Source organism: Heterodontus francisci, chromosome 2 (assembly GCF_036365525.1).
Source record: "Heterodontus francisci isolate sHetFra1 chromosome 2, sHetFra1.hap1, whole genome shotgun sequence".
NCBI lineage: Eukaryota > Metazoa > Chordata > Chondrichthyes > Heterodontiformes > Heterodontidae > Heterodontus > Heterodontus francisci.
In genome coordinates, this window is record NC_090372.1 from 206,237,892 (window position 1) to 206,259,871 (window position 21,980).

Genomic DNA, 21,980 nt, shown 5'->3' on the forward strand with positions numbered 1-21,980 from the left:
GGCTGCTGTGGGGGTGTCTACATGAGTCCCACACTTGATCTGACCCACCTCCATTCCCGGCCCACTGGCTCTAAGTGGACAGGAAACCCGTCTCCATACCAATTGAGGACACACCCATGTGAAAATCTGAATCTGAATCAGTTTCCCACTGGAGGCGGGTTTCAGACCCAAAACCAGACCCAGCTCCTGTTTCCTGCCTCCGCAATGAAAATCCAGCCCAGGTGTTTAAAATTACTCATAATATTCTAACAGTAGTCTTTGCTGTGAGTTATGCAGGGGAAAAACAACATTTTGGTATTCAGTTATATAGCCACTGTTGCATCTCAGTGATGCTTGACTAATACTGCTGATACCAGCCTCACATTGAGAAGAAAACATTCTATTAATGATCAATAAAAATCCTTCCACCATTAATAGTATAGCCATGTTTCATATTACTTTACATTTATCTATTTTCAAATCCATCTGCCATTCCTTAGTCCAGCTACTGCATTGGCTCGGAATCTTTTGAATGCTGACAACTTCCCTTGAACTAAGCACGGTTGATGTTTTTCCTTTATTGCCTGGAACGTGAGCATTGCCTGCATGGAGTGGAGACCAGAAATTCTGGGGGGAGGACATGGCCCTTACAGAACCTCTCAGAATAATGGAAAAATGCTGTAACTGGCCATGGAAGAAAAAGCGGATGGGCCTGTATTCTAGTGCGATCTTTGAAGAGTCAGCTGTGTCTCAGTCACTACCACTCATGCTTCAGAAGATTGTGGGTTCATGTCCCACTCCAGACTTGAGCACAAAATCTAGACTGATGCTCTCGTGCAGTACTGAGGGAGTGCCTGTAATGAGAAGCTTTTTATGTTGTTGGATGCAACATAAATGAGATGTGTGGAGTTCAGTTGATTGAAGATCTCAAACAGGTTTATGAAACAGCTAACAAGTATATACAATGCAGAGCTAACCATTTACAGGACTTGCCTCTCGGTGTTATAGTAGCAGAATGAGACTGGCATGTAGTCACATGACCACGTCCTGGTACTTAGCTCATTGACATACTAAGATCCTAAAGGAACATCACTCTTAAAGGCAATCATACAACAGCGTCTCTTTCTGATGAGGCTATAAACCAAGGTCCTGTCTGCTCTCTCAGGTGGGCATTAATCCCCTGGCATTATTTTGAAGAAGAGTAGGGGAGTGCTCCCCAGTCTCCTGGGCCAATATATATCATCCAACGAACATCACTAAAACAGATTAGTCATTGTCATACTGCTGTTTGTGGGACCTTTCTGTGAGCAAACTGGCTGCTGCATTTCCTATATTACAACAGTGGCTTTACTTCAAAAGTACTTAATTCACAGTAAAGTGCTTTAGGATGACCTGCAGTATAAATGTAAGTTCTTCCCCCAAGCAGCATGTGCTTTCTGCACTTCCCTGCTAGATAATGCTTAAAACCCAGGCGATAGAGACAAGAATTTAACTTGCCATCTGGTACACAGCTTGGTGTTATGGGCAGATATGAAATTATAGCTGGAAATACGCTCTTTGTATTACTTATAAACAATATACGTAGTAAGCTGGGACATAAAAGTCTGACTACAGGCATCAAAATGGCACCAAAGAGTCTTCATGAGAAGCAATGGAGGGAAAAATAAATAATGAAATATTGATCTTATGCAGGGGTGAAGTTCCCCTTTTAAATTTCATACTCAGCCTTTATCTTTTTAATTTATTTTTGAAGCTACAAAAGATGCCCTGTGCTGCATGAGTTTATAAATACATATTTTGTTTGCAACATTGACCTTTGTTGAAATAAACTACACATTGGCATGTTTCACCCCCTCACAACTTTGATGCAATTTCTCTTATACAAACAAAATGATTGTGCGTGGGGCCTGGAAATTTAAATGCAGAATCCTATTTAAATAATGATCAGGGAAGCATGTAGCAGAAACAATGTAATTATAATGGGTGAATTTAATTTTCCCATAGACTGGGAGAAGCAGATTAGCTGAAGTAGTAACAACAATGGATTGCTAGAATGTTTTCAGGACAGTTTTCCAGGGTAATATCTTTTCAAACCATCAAAGGAATAGCCTGTACTAGATTTAGTGGTAAGTAGGGGACCAGGTTTAGTTAACAATCTGATGGTAAGGGAGCAGCTTGCCAATAGTGACCATAATTTAATATTAGGCTTGAGAGGGAGAAGGGAGAGTTTAAAACCATGGTTTTAACATTAGGTAAGGCAAACTTGCAAGGGATGAGAAATAAATTGATCGCAGTAAACTGGGTTGAGCTGTTGATGAGTAAACCTACAGACAAGTGATGGGAAATATTTAAAGAAGTTTTCAGTACAATGCAAAACCATTACTTACCCCAAAAAGGCAAAGGCTCTAGATGTGTAGTTAAATCTGTTTACCTAGGGAAGAATATACTAGCCTTGAAGGGAGTGCAACGAAAGCTCCCTAGACTGATGAGGGAACTGTCCTATGAGGAGAAATTGAGAGGACTAAGCCTACATTCTCTAAAATTTAGAAGTATAAGAGGTGATCTAATTGAAACATAACATTCTTAAGGGGCTTGACAGGATAAATGCTGGGATGATGTTTCCACTGGCTAGAGAGTTTAGAACGAGGGGTCACAGTCTCAGAATAAGGGGTCAGCCATTTAGGACTGAAATGAGGAGAAATTCCACAGGCTAGGATGCTCAGATATTCAAGACAGAGATTGATAGATTTTTGGATACAACGGGAATTAAGAGATATGGGGATAGTGAGGGAAGGTGCAATTGAGGTAGAAGATCAGCTATGATCATATTGAATGGTGGAGCAAATTCAAAAGGCCATATGGCCTACTCCTGCACCTATTTCTTATGTTCTTATATTCTAAGGAACCATGGACAACAAATGAAGTGAAAGATAGTAGCAAGCTAAGAAAAAAACATTACACAAGTGCAAAGCAAAGTGGAAACCCAGCGGACTGGAAAAGCCATAAAAATCAAAAATGGGACTCAAAGAATGTATTGAGATGTGTAAAAAGGGCAATATTAAAATAAAGTAGGAAGGAATATCAAAGCTGAAAGCAAAAATCGTTATAAATACATGAAGAGAGCAGCGATAAAGGGGAACGTGGGCCAACTAAAGACCGAAACAAGTGAAACTATAATGGATAAAAAGAAAATGGCATTCTTGTTAAAAGTATATTTTGTATCTCTTTGCACAATGGAGGAAAAGGACAAAATATCAGTGGTACAAGAGAACCTATAGCAAATCCATGGAAGGAACTTAATGAGTTTAATGTAAGTAAAAGAAGCAGTAATGGGGAAAATAATGGGACTTAAAGTAGACAAGTGTCTAGGACCTGATGTTTTCCACCCTAGGGTATGAAAAGAAACAGATTAGAAAATTGCTGATGTGTTAATTTATAATTTCTCAAGTCTCTCTAGATTCAGGAATCATACATTTAAATTGGAAATATGCAAATATCACTTGGTCATTTAAGAAGGGAATGATAGAAAAGCCAGGTGTCAGTTTAATATCAATTGTGGGGGAGTTACTGGAATTTGTTATCAAAGTTGGAGTGACTGAGCACTTAAGACCTGATCAACTGATCAATTGACCAAAGAGAATTTTGTGCAGGTCGCCAATGTGGTGGATAGGGTCTGTCTCTGGATGTTGTCTGTATGAGCTTCCAAACAGAATCTGATAAGATTCTACACAAGAGAGCATTAGCAAAGATTACAGCACATGACATTGGAAGTAACCTTGAGACATGAGGCGATCGTTGGTTGGGGGGTAGGAGACAGAGAGAAGGGATTAATTGTTTGTTCTCTGATTGGTGGGATGTGAAACTGGTATTCCCCAAGGGGCCTTAGTTTTTCATCATATATATCATATATATCAATGACATGGATGACAGAAAAGAGAGTTGTATATCCAAGTTTGCAGATGACATTAAGTTAGGAGGCACAATAAGTTGTGCAGATAGGAGAAGGAAGTTACCACGGGAAGTAGGCAATGTAAGTGAGTTGGCAGATGATGTTCAATGTGGGAAAGTGTGAGGCCACACACTGTGCATCGGAAAAAGACAAATAATATGTTCTTAATGGCGAGAAAGTAGGAGCTAGTGAGGTGTCCATGTACACACTCATTAAAAGCGAGTACACAGGTACAAAATGTATCCAAAAGGCTAATGAAAGGGTGGCTTTCATCTCAAGGGGATTGGAATACAAAAGTGAGTAAGTGATGCTTCAAGTGTACACAGTCTTGGTCAGACCCTATCTGGAGCACTATGTTCAGTTGAGGCGAGATCTAATCAAAGTATTTAAAATAATTAAGGGATTTGATAGGGTAGACACAGTGAAGCAATGGGCTGGATTTTACCAGCCCTCTAGGGATGGGCTGGGAGGCGGGGGGAGGGGGGGGTGGTGTGTGGGGTGTGTAAATTGTGAGGGAAGGCTAGGACGGAGTGCCTCCCCATCCAGAGGCCAATTGAGGTCCTTAAGTGGCCAAGTAAGGGCCACTGAAGAACCTCTTACTGCCGCCACTGGTATTTTACCAGCAGTGGGGGAAGCCTTCCGCCATGTGGAGAGACCATCCAGTAAAAGATGGAAGCCTCCCTGTGGGCTCGAGGGAGGAGCCCTCCTGATTGGGCACCCTGTGGCCTATGCAGGATCTCCCTGGTGGCAAGGACCACCTCTTCAAAAAGACCTCCCCCCTCCCCCCCCTTTGCCCTCATGACTGCCCCGCACCCACCCACCCCACCCCCACTGCTGCCAGGGCCGGCACTGGCGCGCCCCACACGCTGGGTAGCCTGGGCCTGCTGCAGTTCCAGCAGTGGCCACCACTCCAGTGGCGCTGCTGGGACCAAAGAGCTGCCAGCTCTCTGATTGGGCAGCAGCTCCTGGAGGCGGCTTCCTGTCTTTGAAAGGGACGGGAGCCCGGGCGCCAGGCAGCCTGAGCGCCAGCAAATGCAGCAGTGGGGCGGTGAGGGGTTCTCCAAATAGCCGAGGCGGGATTGACCCCGGCTTTCTGCCCTGGCATCAACACCCCTGCCGTTGGCACAAAATCCAGCCTATATCTCTGGTGGGGAATCCAGAACAATGGTGATCTTAAAAACAGATTCTTAAAGTTAGAAATAAAAACAAGAAATGCTGGAACCACTCAACAGGTCTGGCAGCATCTGTGGAAAGAGAAGCAGAGTTAACGTTTCGGGTCAGTGACCCTTCTTCGGAGTTAGGCTGGTTAGGAGTGAAATCAGGAAGCACGTTTTCACACAAAGGGTAGAGGAAATCGGGAATGCTAAAACGCTGCGAATGGGAGAGTGCCGGGGATTAATTGATAATATCGTGACCAAGATCGACAGATTTCTTTTTAGCTCAGGGATATGGAACAAAGGCGGAGATATTGAGTTGAAGCCCAGTTCAGCTATGAACTTGACTGAATGGAGAAACAGGGTCAGGGGTTGAATGGCCTCCTCCTATGATTTAGAAACTGCTGCTACTGCAATAAACAACTGTTATGATACCATTAGGCCTCACATCTCTCCTACATAATCACTCAGTATAAAATGGAAAATGAGCAGCCATTAATTTAACTAGTAACTGGATAGAACGATTATAATAAATTAAATCAATGAGCACAAATTATTGATATATTCCAACAAGCCCGTGCGTCAACTTTGATTGCGTGACCCAGCTCTTGACGGGTGACTCAGGCTCCCAAACCTTCTGTTCCAAAGCCCAGTGCTACCGACTGAGATATACAGTGTTGCTGTGATACGAGCTGTTTCGGAAAACCCGTCTTTTTTTTTTTTGCACATGATTTTCAAGTCAAAAGATGTGAGTTTCAGAAACAATCCATTACGAGTAAACTATTAGTATCCAGTCTGCACTGTGCTTTACTTGTGACTTTCATTACACTCGGTGTACACTTGCCCCAGTCTCTCCAGCTGCTGTTAACATTGAATGACAGCTTATCACCTTCAGTAAGAGCGATGGACAGCAACTGCATCGCACAACGCTTTCTGCTATCGCAGTGTGTGATAACATCATTGCACAAACTCATATGAGCCGCCGCCGCAAAAATAAACAGTCCCATTCTTCTCAATAAAGATTCTGAACAGTATATTCTCATTTAGATGCATTGGTTTTGGAAAGTCACCCTCAAGAGGTACTAGCAAGGGAGGCAGCCAACATTTGTGAAAAGGATTTGAGCACAGTTTTTTTTTTAAATCATTCTTAAATTTGGAAGCAGATTCTATTTCACAAAGAAAGGCTACTTAGTTAAGACAGAAGGAGATGATCAAAGGAGATATCTGTTGTAACTCCATGGGATAGATCTGAACAAATGTTCTCTCTTCAGGTACTTATCCATTTTCCTTTTGAAGGCCCCCTTTGAATCTGCCTCCACCACACTCTCAGGCAGTGCATTCCCGATCCTAACCACTCACTGCATAAAAGAGCTTTTCCTCATGTCACTGTTGTGTCTTTTGCCAATCTCCTTAAATCGGCATCCTCTGATTCGTGACCTGTCTGCCAATAGAAAGTTTCTTCCTATCTACTCTGTCTAGACCCCTCATGATTTTGAGCATCTCTATCAAATCTCCTCTCCACCTTCTCTTCTCTAAGGAGAACAAGCCCCAGCTTTGCAAATCTGTCCACAAAACTGAAGTTCCCCCCTACCTGGAACCATTCTCCTAAAACCTTTCACCCTCTCTAAAGCCTTCACATCTTTCTTAAAGTGTGGTGCCCAGAAATGGATACAATGCTCCTGTTGAGGCCGAACCAGTGTTTCATAAAGGTTCATCACAACTTCCTTGCCTTTGCACTCAATGCCTCTATTATAAAGCCCAAGATCTCATATGCCTTTTTAACCACTTTCTTGCAGACGACACAAAGACTGTCCATGTGGTAGATAGTGAGGAGGATAGCTGTAGGCTGCAGGAAGATATTGATGGTCTGGTCAGATGGGCAGAAAAGTGGCAAATGGAATTCAACTTGCAGAAGTGTGAGGTGATGCATTTGGGGAGGTCAAACAGGCAAAGGAATACATGATTAATGGGAAAATACTGAGAAGTGTCGAGGAAGTGAGGGACCTTGGAGTGAATGTTCACAGATCCCTGAAGGTAGCAGGATAGGTGGATAAGGTGGTTAAGAAGGCATATGGAATCCTTTCCTTTATTAGCCGAGGTATAGAATATAAGAGCAGGGAGGTTATGCCGAAACTGTATAACTTATTGGTTAGTCAACAACTTGAGTACTGTGTGCAGTACTGGTCAGCTCATTACAGAAAGGATATAATTGCACTAGAGAGGATACAGGGGAGATTTACAAGGATGTTGCCAGGACTGGAAAAATGCAGCTCTGAGAAAAGATTGGATAGGCTGGGGTTGTTCTCCTTGGAACAGAGAAGGCTGAGGGGAGATCTGATTGAAATGTACAAAATTTTGAGGGACCTGGATAGAATGAAGGTGGAGGGTCTATTCACCTTAGCAGATAGGTCAGTGACGAGGGGGCACAGATTTAAAGTGATTGGTAGAAAAATGAGAGGGGAGATGAGGAAAAGGTTTTTCACCTTGTGGTGGGGATTTGGAACACTGCCTGAAAGGGTAGTTGAGGCAGAGACCCTCAACTCATTCAAAAGGAGTCTGGATATGCACCCCAAGTGCTATAATCTGTCGGGCTACGGACCAAATGCTGGAAGGTGGGATTAGAATGGGTGGATCATTTCTCAGCCAGCGCAGACATGATGGGCCAAGTGACCTCTTTCTGTGCCTTAAAGTTGCTATGATTCTATGATTCTCAACCTGCCCTTCCACCTTCAGCAATTTGTGCACATATTCCCCAGGCTCCTCTGTTCCTGCAGACCCTATAGAATTGTACCCTTTATTATATATTGCCTCTTCTCGTTTTTACTACCAGACTGAATCACTTCATATTTCTCTGCATTAAATTTCATCTACCATGTGTCCGTCCATTCCACCAGCTTATCTATTCCCTCTTGAAGTCTATCACTATCCTTCTCACAGTTCACAATACTTCTAAGTTTTGTGTTTACTGCAAATACTGAAATTGTGTTCTGTATATCCAAGTCTAGGGATTATTAATATATATCAAGAAAAGCAGGGGCCCTAGTGCCAACCCCTGGAGAATCCCATTGTGCACCTTCCTCCAGTCTGAAAACATGCCCCACTACTCTCTAGGATGAATTTTCAAATGCCAGCGGGGTCAGGACCAGGTCATGGCGCGATTTAACTATCGCGGCGTCAGAGGGCATCCCTACATCCTGACTCCTCCGGGACAAACTGCAATTTTTAAAGTGAGGGCGTGTGAGGGTGGCTGGGAGGGAACATGGAGCCCATTCACCTCCAATTAACGGCCCATTAAGCTCCTTGAGGAACTTGTTAAGGGGCTGGAGAGGTCAGAAATGCAATTTTCAAAGCTGATTCTTGCGAATTCGAACAGTCTGGTACACATTGTTGGGTTCACAGCGAGGCGAAGGGAAACATTTTTCTTGAGCTTGAAAATTTTGGGCCCTTCAGGGATCTTTGCACCAGAGTATTACTTCAGTTATGGATTGTTGAATTCCTCTTTATTCTATGCTGCTGGCCCTCTAAAGAGCGGCTTGCTCTCTTTGGCAAGGCGGCAGCAGGCCCCAACCATGGCTGCCGTCTGCCCGTGCCACTCATGCTCTGCAGGCAGCTCCCGCCTCCCGGGGATACCCGGTGCTGCTAATTGGGCACCGAGCTCGCCTCCTGTCCAATTAGGGCATTAACATTTCAAAATAGTGTTGCGTGAGCGACGCAGTTGAGGCGTGGGGTCAGAACCTGGAAATTATCCAGGCATCAAGTTCCCGATCCCACTTTGAAAATCCAGCCCTCTATTTTCTGTCACTCAGCCAATTACATATCCGTGCTGCCACTGTCCCTTTTATTCCATGGGCTTCATTTTTGCTGGCAAACCTATTATGTGGCACTTTATCAATTGCCTTTTGAAAGTCTATGTACACCACATCAACAGCATTACCCTCATCAACCCTCTCTGTTACCTCATCAAAAAACTCAATGGAGTTAGTTAAACACAATTTGCCTTTAGCAACTCTGTGCTGGCTTTCATTAATTAATCCACACTTGTCCAAGTAGCTTTTAATTTTGTCCCGGATTATTGTTTCACCCTTCTTCAAAAAAGGGTGTAACATTTGCAATTGTCCATTGTATGTTTGTGTGAATATGAAAGAAAGACAGAGAGAGAATGCCAACCTTAAATTGGGGCCATGGAATAGTAATATATTAATGATGAACATGGTCATCCAAAGGTCCTCTCTCCGTCATTCCTGAAGAAGTGGGATGGATGGGGGAGAGGGAAACCAATTTATTGTAATTAAGTCAATGTCATTGCTAAAGTATCAGAGAGAGGAATTTCAAACCAACACTTTAAGCCTTTGTACGCCAGTGTCATATCAGTGTCCAGGGTAATGCTCAAGTATATGTGCGGGCGTGAACATGTGAGGTTCAATCTGTGAGTAGAAAGGGGCAACAAAAGATAGTGTGTGAGAGGTACAGAAGAATTATCAATGTATTGAATTATTTATATTTTATTTAATTTGTAAATATAATTTATGTAATTGTTTGTATTAATTTATTTATATGTGAGCTGATGAGTTTGCATGTGAGAGCACAAGTTTACATAGGTGCGAGAGACTAGAGGGTGAATGGAAAATAAAGAGAGTGCCTGTCTTTCTTCATCATTACTGATCTACTAACCAGTTGAGCACTGTAAGACCGCTGAGATTTGGGTCTACTGGTTAGTAATTCCAGACAAAAGCAGGCATTCACCCATTTTTCATTGAAAAAGCAATTCCATCCCCCAGGTAATTACAAACGAGACTATGTATGCGTGGGCAGGTATTGGCGATGACACTTGTGCAGGGGGAGAGCAAGAGATCAGACAATTACAGACAATTAACACTGAGTTTATCTATATATTTGAATGGGCTTGACCATATGGTGCGTGGTTTAGGTGAGCAAGGTGTTTTCTGCAATCATTTTTTTCCTCATTAAAAAATCAGTTAAGAGACAGAGATGAGGTTTATATTTTAGTGCAAGTTATTTCACGAGACTGGAAAGCAATAGGGCAATGTGCCTTTCCCAAACAATTAAAATTAACAGCTTGAACACAAATGAGATGAAAGTCCTCATCAGACTAAAAGAGTTTGAAATGAATCACCAGGGATCGATGGTGTTAAAACAGACCAGGGAGGAGTTTTTTTCTGGAAGAGGACAGACAGCTGATCCAATATCGTCCATTTAACACTGTTGACCAAAGTTTAAATACCGTGGCCTCCGCACCCAACCCCCCACCAAGAGTGATCCATTTCTCGATAGAGTGTTGGAGGCGATGCATTTAGAATCATAGAATCACAGAAAGTTTAAGGCACAGAAAGAGGCCACTTGGCCCATCGTGTCTGTGCTGGCCGAAAAACAATCCACCCATTCTAATCCCACCTTCCAGCATTTGGTCTGTGGCCCTGCAGATTACAGCACATGAGGTGCATATCTAGACTCATTTTGAAGAGTTTCTGCCTCAATGACCCTTTCGGGCAGTGAGTTCCAGACCATCATCACAATCTGGGTGAAAAAGTTTTTCCTCATCTCCCCTCTAATTTTTCTACCAATCACTTTAAATGTGTGCCCCCTAGTCACTGATCTCTCTGCTAAGGTGACTAGACCCTCCACCTTCATTCTATCCAGGCCCCTCAAAATTTTGTACATTTCAATCAGATCTCCCCTCAGCCTTCTCTGTTCCAAGGAGAACAACCCCAGCCTATCCAATCTTTCCTCAGAGCTGCATTTTTCCAGTCCTGGCAACATCCTTGTAAATCTCCCTTGTATCCTCTCTAGTGCAATTACATCCTTTCTGTAATGAGGTGACTATAACTGCACACAGTACTCAAGTTGTGGCCTAACTAATGAGTTATACAGTTCCAGCATAACCTCCCTGCTCTTGTATTCTACACTTCGGCTAATAAAGGAAAGGATTCTATATGCCTTCTTAACCACCTTATTGACCTGTCCTGCTACTTTCAGGGATCTGTGGACATTCACTCCAAGGTCCCTTACTTCTTCTACACTTCTCAGTATTTTCCCATTAATCGTGTATTCCTTTACCTTGTTTGACCTCCCCAAATGCATCACCTCACACTTCTGCAAGTTGAAATCCATTTGCCACTTTTCTGCCCATCTGACCAGACCATCAATATCTTCCTGCAGCCTACAGCGATCCTCCTCGCTATCAACCATATGGCCAATCTTTGTGTCATCCGCAAACATCTTGATAACACCCTCTACATTTACTTCCAAATCGTTAATATACACCACAAAAAACAGGGGACCCAGCATAGAGCCCTGCGGAACGCCACTGGAAATAGCCCCCTAGTCGCTAAAACAGCCGTCAGCCTTTGATTCCTTCTACTGAGCCAATTCTGTATCCACCTTGCTGCATTTCCCTGGATTCCATGGGATTTCATTTTTCTAACCAGTCTGCCATGTGGGATCTTGTCAAAAGCCTTGCTAAAATCCATGTAGACCACATCAACTGCACTACCCTCACCAGTCTTCCTTGTTACTTCTTCAACAAATTCAATCAATTTGGTCAAACAAGATCTTCCCTTAACAAATCCATGCTGACTATCCTTGATTAACATGTGCCTTTCTGAGTGACAGTTTATCCTGTCTGTCAGAATAGATTCCAATAATTTGCCCACTACTGAGGTTAGACTGACTGGCCTGTAATTTAGTTTAGAGATACAGCACTGAAACAGGCCCTTCGGCCCACCGAGTCTGTGCCGACCATCAACCACCCATTTATACTAATTCTACACTAATTCCATATTCCTATCACATCCCCACCTGTCCCTATATTTCCCTACCACCTACCTATACTAGGGGCAATTTATAATGGCCAATTAACCTATCAACCAGCAAGTCTTTGGCATGTGGGAGGAAACCGAAGCACCCGGAGGAAACCCACGCAGACACAGGGAGAACTTGCAAACTCCACACAGGCAGTACCCAGAATTGAACCCGGGTCGCTGGAGCTGTGAGGCTGCGGTGCTAACCACTGCGCCACTGTGCCGCCCATATTCAGTCTATCCTTCGCTCCCTTTTTAAACAGAGGTACAACATTAGCAGTTCTCCAATCCTCCAGCACCACACCTGTATCTAGTGAGGACTGGAAAATGATGGTCAGACCCTCTGCTATTTCCTCTCTTGCTTCTTTTAACAGCCTAGGATTCATTTCATCTGGCACTGGTGATTTATCAACTTTCAAGGATGCTAATCCCATTAATACTTCCTTGTTCCCTATGTTAATCACATCCAATACTTCATACTCTTCCTCAACTACAATCTCTGCATCGTCTCCCTCTTACGTGATGACAGATGCAGAGTATTCATTAAAACCATACCAATATCTCTGCTCCTATACAAAGGTTACCTTTTTGGTCTTTTATGGGCCCTACTCTCTCCTTAGTTATCCTCTTACTCTTAATGTATTGACAAAACATCTTTGGGGTCACCTTGATTTTGCTTGCCAATATTCTTTCATGCCCTCTCTTTGCTTTCCTAATTTCCTTTTTGATTTCACCCCTCCACTTTCTATACTCCTCTCGGCTTTCTGTAGTATTGAGTCCTTGCTGTCAAACATAAGCTTTCCTTTTCTGCCTTATCTTACCCTGTAGGCTCCTTGACATCCATGGGGCCCTAGATTTGGCCGCCTCACCCTTTTTCTTTGTGGGAACATGTTTACCCTGAATGCCTTGAATCTCCCCTTTGAATGCTTTTCACTGTTCTGACACAGATTTACCTTCAAGTAGCTTTTTCCAGTCCATTTTCGCTAAATTACTCCTCAGTTTAGTAAAATTTGCCTTGTCCCAATTGAGAACTAACTCCTGTTCTATTTCTGTCCTTTTCCATAATTATGTTAAAGCTGACTGAATTATGATCACTACCACCAAAATGCTCTCCCACCTGCCCATCTTCATTTCCTAAAACTAAGACTAAAACTGCACACTCTCTTGTTGGACTTGCTAAATATTGGGCAAAAAAGTTCTCCTGAATGCAGCTCAAGAATTCTGCTCAATTCCTTTCACACTAAAACTATCCCAGTTAATATTGGGGTTGTTAAAATCCCCATTCTCTTACTGCCCTATTGTTCTTGCACTTCTCAGAGATTTGCCTACATATCTGCTCTTCTATCTCCCTCTGACTGTTTTGGGGTCCATAGTACACTCCCAGCAGTGTGATTGCCCTTTTTGTTCCTTAGCTCAATCCATATGGCCTCATTTGATGAACCTTCCAACATATCATCCTCACAGCTGTAATTGTTTCTTTGACCAAAATTACCATTCCCCCTCCTTTCTTATCCCCCTCCCTATCGCGTCTGAAAACCCTGTAACCAGGAACATTGAGCTGCCATTCCTGTCCCTCCTTAAGCCATGTTTCTGTAATAGCTATGATATCATACTGCCACATGTCTATCTGTGCCCTCAGCTCATCTGCTTTATCTCCTTGCATTGAAATGGATACCCTCGAGCACTGCCTAACACTTTTTTGAATTTTCTAACCCTCGTTTCCTCTGTCTTCCAGACTCATCGATTAATTTTCCGCCTTCCATTTTCATTTCTGATTTTGTCTCAACTGAGTCTACCCTCAGGTCTCCATCCGCCTGCCAAACTAGTTTAAACCCTCCCCAACAGCACTAGCAAAATGTCCCGCAAGTAACTCAGTCCCGGCTTTGTTCAGGTACAACCCGTCTGGCCTGTACTGGTCGTATCTCCCCCAGAGCCGGTCCCAATGTCCCAAGAATATAAAGTCCTCCCTCCTGCACCATCTTTCCAGCCACGCATTCATCTGTCTTATCCTTCTATTTCTATACTCACTTGCGCATGGCACTGGGAGTAATCTGGAGATTACTACTTTTGAGGTCCTGCTTGTCAATTTCTTACCTAGTTCCCAAAATTCTGACTGGAGGACCACATCCCTCTTTCTACCTATGTCCTTGGTTCCGATGTGGACCACGACTGCTGGCTGTTCACTCTCCCCCTTCAGGATGCTCTGCAGCCGCTCAGTGACATCCTTGACCCTGGCACCAGGAAGGCAACACACCATCCTGGATTCACATCTGCGGCCACAGAAATGCCTGTTTGTTCCCCTGACTATTGAATCACATATCACTATGGCTCTTCCAGTCTTCCCTGTACCCCACTGTGCAGCTGAGCCACCCGTGGTGCCATGGACTTGGCTCTGGCTGCACTCCCCAGGTGAAGCATCACTTTCCTCAGTATTCAGAACTGAATAACTGTTAGAGAGTGAGAGTGGTCTCCTGCAGTACCTGCCTGATTCTGTAGGACTGCCTGGTGGTCACCCACTCCCTCTCTCCCTGCATACTCTTAAGCTTTGGAGTGACCACATCTATAAACGTGCTATCCACGTAGCTCTCATCCTCATGAATGCACCGCAGTGTCGCCAGCTGCCGCTCAAGTTCCAAAACCCGGAGCTCAAGTTGCTTCAATTGACGACACAATAGAAGAAACAATTAGATACGGCAACAGGGGGACTGTAGAATATTTCTGAGTGGATGAACTAATCTGGGCCAAATGATCTTCCACGTACATTATTGTCTTGTTGTGATCTTGTGAACCACAAGAAAGTTGAATGGCTACTTAGACGGTCAGCTTGTTATGACCTTGTTTGGAAGTACCAAAGATCCTTGTGCTTGCAGCTACACTTAAAAGCATACGTATACAGAGGACCAGAACAGGCCATTGCAAGTCTCCTCGGCAGTCTCACTTAGATAGATCATTGTCATTCTTTGCTGATGGGTTCACCATTTGTTACACGTGGTGATATAATTGTGGACAATTGCAAGTCATTATTGAAAGTAGGAGCATCCTGGTAAAAGAATTAACTCGGTGGTTATCTCTGGTGTCGGCAAGTCTGGCAGTACACCAGCAGCATGTCTGAAATGGAAGTCAATGTGAAACCTACTTTACTCATCTGACAGCAAAAAATGGGGGCATTGAATCAAACTGAATTTACAGCTCACCCCTTATTGTAATTGTCATCTTAGTACAATGCAATCATCTCTTAATAGGTCGCTTGTTGTATATCTGTGATGTTTCTGGGTTTGAATGGCTTTGCATGTAAGATGTAACAGTGGTCTTAAACAACATAGGCTGCAAATGACTGCTGGATATCAGGCAAACACACTCTGCATTTGTCTCTAACATCACCATCTGTCAGGTGTTTTAGCAGAAGCATGGCCCATTTGGAACAAACAGGTTAAAGCACCTATGTTAAAACAGCAGACAAGGGAGTGTAATAGAAACATATTGTGTTCATCCGCAAGGCCAATAGTATCGTACATGATTCTAATATTTAGCTGTTCAAGGGAATGTAACCCATAACTGTGCATGTAACCTTGTTCAGCAGGTGGTACTTAAAGGTGGTGACATTCATTTAATTTAACTTAAGAATTTACTCAAACAGAAAAGCTTTCCTCGCTGTTGGCCATTTTGAATGACCATCAATGCAAGTTAGAATGCAAGCACAGCACACTGCACTAAGTTACCATACAGATCAGAAATATTAAACACCAAGGCTGAATGAAACCTTCCCGATAGTATTGAAAGATCAATATTCTACATCTGAAAAAACTTTTAAAAACCTCTGTTAGATGGAAGGGCAAGGCTGGCAAGTTTAGGAAACCTTGGTTGACGAGGGATATTGAGGGTCTGGTCAGGACAAAGAAGGAGGCATATGTCAGGTATAGGCAGCTGGGATCGAGCAAGTCCCTCGAGGAGTATAGGGGATGTAGGACTACACTTAAGAAGGAAGTTAGGAGGACGAAAAGGGGCCATGAGATTTCCCTGGCAGATAAGATAAAGGAGAATCCTAAAAGACTCTATAAGTATATTAAGAGTAAAAGGGTAGCTAAGGAGAGAGTAGGTCCCCTTAAGGATCAGTGTGGTAATCTATGTGTGGAGCCACGGAAAATGGGCGAGGTCTTAAATGAATATTTCTTGTCTGTATTTACCGTGGAGATGGTCATGGAAGCTAGTGAGTTCAAGGGAGGGAACACCGATATCCTGGAGCATATCAACATTATAAAGGAGGAGGTGTTGGAGGTTTTGAAGCGCATTAAGGTGGATAAATCCCCAGGGCCTGACCAGGTGTATCCTAGGATGCTATGGGAAGCAAAGGAGGAGATTGCTGGGGCCCTAACTGAGATTTGTGTATCATCGTTAGCCACAGGTGAGGTACCGGAAGACTGGAGGATAGCTAATGTTGTGCCTCTATTTAAGAAGGGCAGCAGGGATAAGCCAGGGAACTACAGGCCAGTGAGCCTTACATCAGTGGTGGGAAAGTTATTGGAAGGGATTCTGAGAGACAGGATTTATATGCATCTAGAAAGGCATGGTCTGTTTAGGGATAGTCAGCATGGCTTTGTGCATGGGAAATCATGTCTCACAAATTTGATTGAGTGTTTTGAGGAGGTGACCAAGAGGATTGACGAGGACAGGGCGATGGACGTTCTCTACATGGACTTTACCAAGGCCTTTGACAAGGTCCCGCATGGTAGGCTGGTCCAGAAGGTCCTCGAACACATGGGATCCAGGGTGAGCTAGCAAATTGGATACAAAATTGGCTTGGTGAGAGGAGGCAGAGGGTGGTGGTGGGGGGTTGTTTTTCAAATTGGAGGCCGGTGACCAGTGGTGTGCCGCAGGAATTGGTACTGGGCCTCTGTTGTTTGTCATATATATTAATGACTTGGATGTGAATGTAAGTGGCGTGATTAGTAAGTTTGCAGATGACACCAAAATTGGTGGTATAGTGGACAGTGAAGAAGGTTGTCTAAGGTTACAACAGGATACAGATCAACTGGGAAAGTGGGCAAGGGAGTGGCAAATGGAATTTAATGCAGACAAGTGTGAAGTGATGCATTTTGGGAAGTTAAACCAGGGCTGGACATATAGAGTGAATGGCAGGGCCCTGGGGAGTGTTCTTGAGCAGAAAGACCTTGGGGTGCAAGTACATAGTTCCCTGAAAGTGGCAACACAGGTAGACAGGGTAGTGAAGAAGGCATATGGCATGCTTGCCTTCATCCGCCGAGGCACTGAGTACAAGAGTTGGGACGTCATGTTACAGTTGTACATAACGTTGGTTAGGCCGCATTTGGAGTACTGTGTGCAATTCAGGTCGCCGCACACAGGAAAGATGTGATTAAGGTAGAGAGGGTGCAGAAAAGATTCACAAGGATGTTGCCTGGTTTGGAGGGCTTGAGTTATAAAGAGAGATTGTATAGGCTGGGTCTGTTTTCCCTGGAGCGAAGGAGGCTGAGAGGGGACATGATAGAGGTATATAAAATTATGAGAGGCATAGATAGGGTAGATAGCCAGAGTCTGTTTCCCATGGAAGGGGTGACTAAAACTAGAGGGCATAGATTTAAGGTGAGAGGGAGGAGGTTTAAAGGGGATCAAAGGGGTAAATTTTTCACACAAAGAATAGTGGGTATCTGGAATGAGCTGCCAGAGGAGGTGGTGGAGGCTGGAACAGTAGCAACATTTAAGAGGTATCTGGACGGGTCCTTGAATGAGCAAGGCATAGAGGGATATGGAATTAATGCAGGCAGGTGGGATTAGTATAGATAGGCATTATGGTCGGCATGGACGCGGTGGACCAAAGGGCCTGTTTCTATGCTGTACAACTCTATGACTCTATAACCCAGTTCTGGGGTGCAACATGTGGAAAACCATGTCTGATTTTCTTAAAGATGCTGAGAACTGTGTTTTCTTTTTGTTTCCTAGTCTGAAGTGAATGCTGGAGAATTTGACATTGGTTACGTGCAGGATAAAGGCCCTTCTGCACCAACATTGAGGGATAAGTTAATTCAGGTGCTCAAAAAACTGACCCATAGTGCATAACTCTATGCTATACTGCATTGGAATGTTCCTCAGAATGGTGCTAGGTGCTTGGTCAGAACTGCAGTTCTCAACAACTGAAGTACATTGGAAAATACCACAAGGACTGGAAATTTTCAATGTCTCGGAATTAAAATGCAAATCCTTAAAAAATAAAATCTTCAGCTTGGTACTACAGGTGTCCAATCTGTTTGCTCATTTATAAATAGCACTGGGAGCATGCTCATTCCTATTGAGCTATGTAACTGCCATCATAAACACTGGTTGTCTCATTATTTTACTAATTGGGCTAGGATTAGACAAATGAATATGTCATTAAAAATGACAAAACTCCTGTTTCGTAGACAGGGAATCTTGGATTAACAACCTAAAATAATTAACTGGAAAAGGTGCTGCATTAGGCACCTCAAAAAATTCACTAAAACCGTTGCTTAATAAGTTTATATTTAAACTATTATTCCAATGAGAAGTTTCATTTCCTTACACTTATGCAATAGTTTTGCATCATGCCAATTTAGTTGTGTAGGTTCAGTGCCAGCCTTAGTGTTTAACCTCTCGCCTGGAATGACTGAGATAGTCTTCAGCACTCGAAATACTCTGAACGTTCATAATGCTAAGACATAACGCAGTTCAACAAATTCAGTCATAAATCTATAGCAAGCAATGCCTGTGTGGAGTTTGCAAGTTCTCCCTGTGTCTGCGTGGGTTTTCGCCGGGTGCTCCGGTTTCCTCCCACATCCAAAGACTTGCAGGTGATAGGTAAATTGGCTGTTGTAAATTGCCCCTAGTATAGGGAATATGGGATTACTGTCGGGTTAGTATAAATGGGTGGTTGTTGGTCGGCACAGACTCGGTGGGCCGAAGGGCCTGTTTCAGTGCTGTATCTCTAAATTTAAAAAATAAATAAATAAATAAAGATGCACACATGGATAACAACTGAATACCATCAACATCAGTAGAGGTAGCAGGGAGGAGAAGGAAGAGCAAGAAGAGTCACGGACACCACTTACAGTTCAACCTGCAGGGATCCTTACCTGGGATAACTGAAATCGTTTTCAATGTTCTCAATACTCTGAATGTTCGAAGAGCTGAAACATTGCCTAGCTGTACAAATTCTGTTACATACCTGTAGAATCAAACCACAGTTATTTGGTACGACATCACTATTCATGTCAGATTGTTTTACCTTTTTTCTATATTAGTTTCACAGGGTATTACTTACAGCACAGAAAGAAGCTGTTTGGTCGAACAGGGTCATGCCAGTGTTTATGCTCCACACGAGCTTCCTTGCACTCCTCTTTATCCAACAACATCAACGTATCCTTCTATTCCTTTCTCCCTCATGTGTTTATCTAGCTTCCCCTTAAATGCATTCATGTTATTCGCCTCAACTATCCTTGTGGTAATGAGTTCCAAATTCTCACCACCCTCTGGGTAAACAAGTTTCTCCTGAATCTCCTATTGAATTTATTAGTAACATTCATATATTGATGATCCCCGGTTATAGTCTCACCCACAAGTGGAGACATCTTCTTTACATTTAACCAATCAAACAGTTACATAATCTTGAAGACTTCTATCAAGTCACCCCTCAGACTTCCTTTTTCTAGAGAAAACATCCCCAACCTGTTCAATAAAACCTCTCAATTCTAGTTAATTGAGGACTGTTGGGGAGTTGGGGAGAGTGGTGGTGGTTGGTACAAGGTGATACCATGGCATAGATAGGAATTGATTGAGATATTTAGGCGACGATCAAGAATTTCATTTGACACTTATTAAAATTATTGTAAGCAGGATTATGCTCTACATTTTCTGATTAAGGTACCACCATCATATTCTCTTGTTCCCTAATGGAGAGGATAAAAATGTTCTCTGATGAATGAACTGGAGTCTGGATAGTAAAGATGATTCCACACATCAGGAATTTAAGTAATGATTGAGGAAGCTAGGCTTGTTCTATTTAGCCCAGACAGCCTGACTCAGTAATGGAAAGATCTATCACTGGAGCAAAATTGTTCTCCAGATAACTCAATAGGCCAATGCCGTATTTGGTAGAACGCTTCCCACTGGACAAGCAGTGGTCTTCCTCATAGTTTTAGCTGGTTAAATTACATCAGTATCGGAGTACATACTTGATGGGTTCCTAAGCCTTAGCTCTATCAGCCTGCATCTAAACTCTCTCTTCTTGAGTAAGCAGAATATGTCTCTATGGGGAAAAGAGTGTTTTGAGCAAACAGTAACTCTCCAATTGTCCAAAGACAGCCAAAGATTAGATTAGATTAGATTAGATTAGAGATACAGCACTGAAACAGGCCCTTCGGCCCACCGAGTCTGTGCCGAACATCAACCACCCATTTATACTAATCCTACACTAATCCCATATTCCTACCAAACATCCCCACCTGTTCCTATATTTCCCTACCACCTATCTATACTAGTGACAATTTATAATGGCCAATTTACCTATCAACCTGCAAGTCTTTTGGCTTGTGGGAGGAAACCGGAGCACCCGGAGAAAACCCACGCAGACACAGGGAGAACTTGCAAAGTCCACACAGGCAGTACCCAGAATTGAACCCGGGTCCCTGGAGCTGTGAGGCTGCGGTGCTAACCACTGCGCCACTGTGCCGCCAAACTTGATGATGGGCATTTTGGCATGGCTGACCACAAAAATACATTATGGGAAAGGGGAGGCTTTGAGGTGGTCTACTGACATTTTCCAGAATTGGGCACAAAGCTGACAAGTTGTCCACTGGCCGAGGGGTTCAAATACCAGGGGACAGATGCTACACATCAAGAAGTTAAGAGTAAGAGGAGGAATTTGGGAAAATGTTTTCACCCAGCAAGTAATAGGGTAGCAGAGCAAGTCATTCCTTTAAACAGTATAGATGGCTCCAAGAGATAGTTAGATACATATCAGGAAAGAACTGGAGTTGGGTGAATATGTTAAGTAGATGGGCTTGATCTCTCAAAATGCAAGAGGCATGTTGGGCTTAATGACCTGTCACATTTCTAAAAATTCCTATTTCGAAAATGCAAGCTAAAATATCACAAATCATCATGGTCAATACCTGTTAAAGAGTGGGATGGATGCTAAAACCTGCTGGCAGCCCTGCAGAAACTTTTAAGGACTTCCGTGTTTTATCCACTTAGAACTAGTTATATTGACATCTTGGAAATATTGCACATGAATGGGAAAAATAATAATGTAGTGCCTTAGTACAGGAAGGCACAATGAAAATAATAGGAAACCCAATCATGGGACCTCCCCTTCCCCAACAAATTACTCTGGGACCTGGAGCAGTTAATTGCTGAATGGATGAAAGCACGTTTGAGGCTTGAACAGGGGTTAAGCGGTCCTGAGGCTGAAATAGGTAAGTTCACAATGGTGGCCTTATGTTAAAATAATAAGTCAAACTGTATAAATCCTTGGAGCCTATGTGGGATATTGGGGAGATTCTGGATGTAGCGCCATATTCAGTTTGAAACAATAACTAAAACATTTAATAACCCCGTGTGGATTACCCGCCATTATAAATCCACTAAATCATCCTGGAGGAGATAGTACTGTATTGCAACTCAAATATTTACTCCTTCATTTCCCTTTTTTTTGTGTTTTAAATCAATATTGTATTTAAACTGCTAGCTCCATGCAAGCAGCTGGCTGAGACTGAACTAGTGCTAGGCAAAGAGCAGTGAGATGTTTCTGAAGCCTTCTATTCCTGTTTTAAACTGCCAAGGACCTCTATTCTGTAGTGGCAAGATTAAATTCAACTTAATATTAGGCTTCCCCCCCCCCAAATATTCTCCTCTCTTCATGCACCTATATGGTCCTATTGGTACTGGTAAAGGATCTGACACTTCATCTAAGTGTGACCCTTGATCAGCAAGCTAGTCAACAATGGGGTCACAGCTGTGCACATTCTGTCTTTTCTCTCTAGCAATGCGAATTAGATGGTGACCAGCAGCAGGAACTATAGCTGATTTATTTCCTATTGCTAACCCATGGGC

General features: G+C 43.1%; 1 protein-coding gene across 1 annotated transcript in view; it reads right to left on the minus strand.

Moving 5' to 3' along the window:
- scn5lab (sodium channel, voltage gated, type V-like, alpha b) overlaps positions 1-21,980 on the minus strand; it is a 371,240-nt gene that overhangs the window by 330,007 nt on the left and 19,253 nt on the right. The window contains exon 5 of the mRNA XM_068015187.1: positions 19,004-19,095. Coding sequence (XP_067871288.1) covers positions 19,004-19,095 — 92 coding nt within the window. The remainder of the gene's footprint in view (positions 1-19,003; positions 19,096-21,980) is intronic.